The sequence below is a fragment of the Rutidosis leptorrhynchoides genome, chromosome 2 (genome assembly GCF_046630445.1).
Source record: "Rutidosis leptorrhynchoides isolate AG116_Rl617_1_P2 chromosome 2, CSIRO_AGI_Rlap_v1, whole genome shotgun sequence".
Taxonomy (NCBI): domain Eukaryota; kingdom Viridiplantae; phylum Streptophyta; class Magnoliopsida; order Asterales; family Asteraceae; genus Rutidosis; species Rutidosis leptorrhynchoides.
Window position 1 is genome coordinate 281,262,255 of NC_092334.1, and position 5,180 is coordinate 281,267,434.

At 33.7% G+C, this 5,180-nt stretch overlaps 1 protein-coding gene across 1 annotated transcript; it reads right to left on the bottom strand.

Moving 5' to 3' along the window:
* Window positions 1–1,294: 1,294 nt before the first annotated feature.
* On the bottom strand, window positions 1,295–2,932 carry LOC139891795 (pentatricopeptide repeat-containing protein At5g59600-like). Its single transcript, XM_071874790.1, has one exon. It carries the CDS (start codon window positions 2,930–2,932, stop codon window positions 1,328–1,330), a length of 1,605 nt encoding a protein of 534 aa, XP_071730891.1. The 3' UTR covers window positions 1,295–1,327.
* Window positions 2,933–5,180: the final 2,248 nt, after the last annotated feature.

Sequence of the window (5,180 nt, forward strand, 5' to 3'; positions counted from 1 at the left end):
CACAGACACATTGTGAATGAAGTTATCATCTCCACTGTTTTTTTTTAACAGCGATTGGGATCACCCGAGGGAGACTTTAACCACCCGTTGCGATCATCTCCCGTTTTGACTATGCCGATGCAGCGATAAACCCCGCCCCCATCGCTGCCCGGGAGGAAACCTTGAAACCGATCCAAGGGCACGGCCAAGTAAAACCCCCTCCCCTTTACCCCCCCAAACAATATGGGAAAGGTGCCATGGGTGGATACTTCATGGCAGGGATGAAATTGTGTTTTTATTATGTCGCCAACGGGGGTCGAACTCCTGACCTCCCCTAAAGGAGGCAGGCCACCAACCGCTGGACCACATCACAATTTCTTATCACCTCCACTGTTGCTCATATTATTTCTACTATCTTCAAACAAAACACCTCTACTGTTAACCTTATTGCCTATTTTGTTTTTGGTTTTATCAAAACCCACTGAATAAACCTCACTCAAAACAAAGCAACCTTCATTACCAACATGCATAGAATCAACATTACAAACAGAAGAATTAACTTGCTCAGTCACGAATTGTTGCTCAACACCACCAACACTATTGCCGATCTCAATCTGCACAGTCCCGAATTCCATATTTGCTCCACTTGTTGCCAACGTATTTGGTCATTTAATTCCTCTGATTCAACAGCAGCATGACAATGATGAGATAAAGCTTCACGCAAGTAGAATTTTTTGGGGGGTTTTAACCGGTGACAGCAGTAACTACCAATCCTAGATCCGCCACTGTTAATGGTCCGTTTTCTTTCATGCTAACTACTGAGAATCTTGATAGTAAATACCCTTTACAATATGAATGAGGACTGTCAGAATAGTATTGGGAAATCATTGATCTTATTTGCATAGTGGGTTGTACCTTATTCTTCAATTGAGTTTGTAACGATTAAATGGTTTTCATACATTTATTTTCATTATCTGCTTATTGATATTGTGCAACGTTCATCACTTTGTGTAAGCAGGCACAGCCTTACAATGGCTTCTGGCTATTGCACAAACTGTAGGAACAATTCCAGATGCACATCCCATTTCAAGATCAACACTAGCTTTTAATTTTCCATTACACTCTGATAGTTTATTAGAAGTTGATCAAGACATGCTCAAATGTTAAAACTTCAAATCCACATTTTTAACTTAAACGAACTAGGAGGTTTTATTCATACCGAATTCTACTTTAATAGACGCATGTTGTTAATTTCATCTGTAAGAAATAGCAAACCGTTTTATGATATGAATGAATTTAATAAATAACAACAACAAAATCTAAGGACGCCACATCATATTCAAAAGAATTATACATTTTTAACAACAGAACTGAATCCAAATTGCTTATGAATACTTTGTAACTTCATTATATTTCTCAACCTCTCAACTTTTGCCCACTCTCCTTCACCAGCATAAATATTAGACAGAGTAACGAACCCTCCAGGTCTCTTAAACTCCATCTTTATCACATTAGCCATTTTTTTAGCCAAATCTGACCTATTATAAACCACACACCCGTTTAAGAACGCACCAAGCATTGAATCAGTCACTTTTGTATTCAACTCTTGCAACAAATCGTACGCTTCTTCAATCTTCCCAGAACGACAAAGAATATCAATAACACAAGCATAATGCTCTACTCTTATCTCAACCCGTTGACTTTCTCTCATTGACTTAAATATAGTCAAACCTTTGTTTACCAACCCACTATGACTACAAGAAGCAAGAACACATGTCAATGTCACTTGATTTGGCTTTATTTTTTCTTCTTCCATTTTGTCTAACAAATCAATGGCGGAATCAGCCATCCCGTGTTTTCCATAACATCCGATCATTGAATTCCATGAAGCTATGTTTTTGGACGGTATGGTGTCAAACACGTTTCTTGCATGATTCACACATCCACATTTTGAGTACATATCGATAAGTGCACTAGCAACAAATACATTGTCATACATATCTGTTCTACAGATTAATCCGTGAATTTCTCTCCCGCTATTAACCGATCCAATGGATCCAATTGCAGGGAGTAAACCAGTGATGGTCACCGGGTTGGGATTAACCCCAGCTACCAACATGTCTCTAAATATTTCTACTGCTTTAATAGTTTGTTGACTTTGTACAAAACCAGAAACAATAGCATTCCAAGTAACTACATCAGGAACTAAACCAGCGTGCCTCATTTCAGTAAACAAAGTTAACGCTCCATCACAATCACCAATTTTAGCAAACCCCGTAATCAATGCATTCCAAGTGAACTCATTAGGTTCCAATCCTTTTAATTTCATCCTTTGAAACAACACTAATGATTCCTGGACCCATCCAGCGTTAGAATATGCAGAAATCATATTCGTACAAGACACGACATCTGGTTCAGGCATTTTATCGAACAGTTTACGTGCGTAAAATACATACCCACATTTACAATACATATCAATCAAACCATTTACAAATTGTGGATCAAATTGCAGCCCCAATTTATAAATCACACAGTGAACCGATTTACCTTTGTTTATATCCCTTAAACCAACACAACATTTTAATAAAAACAAAAAAGTAAAAGTATTAGGAACACAAACTCTTGATTTCTGAAGTAAAGTAAAGAACTTTATAGCTTCTTTGAAATACCCATTAAATGTTAAAGCTGAAATCATCCAATTGTATGCAAAAACATTTAAATTAGGAGTGATTTGGAACATTGAATTAGCAGAAGTGAAACAGCCACAGCTTGCGTAGACACCCACTAATTTTGAATGTAGGGAGAATGAGTTCATGTCAATGCCTGACGTTAGAATTAACGCATGAATTTGTTTGCATGGTGTTAAGGATTTTGATTTCAAACATTTTTGAAGTACAGTGGCAACATACTGTGAAGAAAATGGGGCATTATTTGAGATAAACGGGTATTTCATGCTATTGAATAAATTGGTCACAAGTTACCCGGGTTATAAGCTCGAAATGTTATGTTGTCACCACCGGTTATTATTTGGCCTAATATATCCGGGTCTGTAGTCTGTTGTGATAGTATTCTTTCTATTTTTTCTGTAAATTAATTTAATTTAATTTTCAATATAAATCTATCTATATCTATAGTTAATATTAAATTGCTATAATGATGAAATCACAATTAGTTATTTTTTTTATTGAAAAAAATAAAAAAGAAAATAGAAAAAAATTTAACTCACTTGAATGACATCATAAATTAATTTATTTTACAATTAAAATTTAATCTTACTATTAATTATGATTAAGATATAAATTAACAAAATAATATTTTTTTTTGGTAAGCAAAAAAACCCTCCTATGAACGAGCACATTGGCTCCACATAGAAGGTAAAACCTCGGGTAATCAAACCCCCCGAACAAACTCTCTTCATATTATCATCGAACCTTATGATAAAACAATCACATGATCATATGCACAAACTTTAAAACAAATTCTATAATATTCTACAAAATACTCAATGAACAAATGTACAAATTTTAAAGCATATCGTACAACTTTCATATAATAATTGTATTTTAATTTTTTTTTTCAAAAGGCATTTGTTATTAGTAATAATTATTATTAAAAATATAAATACTCTATTTTTAAGCAAATTTTATTATTATTATTATTATTAATTATTATTATTATTATTATTATTATAATTATAATAATTATAATTATTATTATAACATTAATATTCAAATATGGATTTTCTATTACATGCGAAAATATATGTCTCTATATGTTTGTAAAAACAACGACAAGTTTCTTAGTCGGAATCCGTGATTTTACGGGTCATTAAACTAAACGATTTTGGCATTTACATTCACTTAGTTCCTAAAACATATTATTAAACTGTTTCGTTTAACCAAACCCGTGATTTCACGGACCATTTCACTAGTATGTAATGTATATAGGAATATTGTAATTGACCTATCCTCTTGAATAGGTTTCGATCTAAAGCATGTCGCATATCTTTCACCTACAATTCATTCATCACATTCCAAAATCGATAACTTTATATAAAAATTGATAACATTCAAATTATCCCCATTATCTAAAACACATACAAGTTACGAATAGTAACATTTTCCACACTAAACGTTTGTACACTTCGCTTTATATGTTGTACACACAAGGTTGCCTCACTAAAATATGACAACCTTCTAAAACTACAAGGGCTAAACCGCAAATTTTTTTGGCCAAAAAATAAATATCATAATGAACCAATAAGGGTCCAACATAAAACTACAAGGGGCTAAACGGTAACTTCTCTATATTTTCGTAAAAAACCCCACTATCTAAATCTTTGACGTGCTATATCTTTTCGCTGGACTCAAGTTATGTTTCACCGAAATCACCGTTAAACCGAAATCATTTTACGAACTAAACACATTAAATTACATTCAAAACGGAGCCCCCGACGTAAGGCGAGGGCTCCTAAACTAGTTCCAATCTAAAACTGTGGTGGCATTGAACAAAGCTCACAGTTGAGTCTTGGGGGGCATTTAATATTAATACGTAGTAATATCTTTCACCAACTCAGTTACTTTCAGTATCTTCCCCAACTAGAAGACGATCAATCACTTGCTTATAATGTAACTTCAATAACCTTCTTTGCCTCTTTTCAATATCCTCATTTTGCATAACCATTCATTGGCAGTTCTAATCTCTCTTGGGTCATTGACTCATTGAACTACAAATGGTGCCTTTTGTTATCCTTTCTGTCAACCGTACTTGAAGTCATGGTCATGGTAAAATTTTAGGGAAAATAATAAAAAAGACGAGAACGTAAGACACTAACCTTGAAGTGGCAAAGATGAAACCTAAAAGCTTTAAAAGTATGTTACGGAGAAGAAGATGATGAAATCGCACACAAGATAAAAGATAAAAATTTGTAAAAAATAAAATAAATATATGGAGTATTTAATGGATCAGAGAAAACACGTAAATGATTCAGATGAGGAAACGTGGATAGTTAAGATTAACAAGAAGTTTTTCTCAAAGAAAATTCGAAATTCAAATTTTTTTTTTTTTAAATGAAACGTTTTAAACGGTCTAATCAACCGCCAAAAGTCATTATTAGTAATCAAATCAGCTCAATAAAAAACGACGCCCAGATCCTTTTCCAAGACAAGAATACTTTGTTTCTTTTTTATAGTTTAAAATGT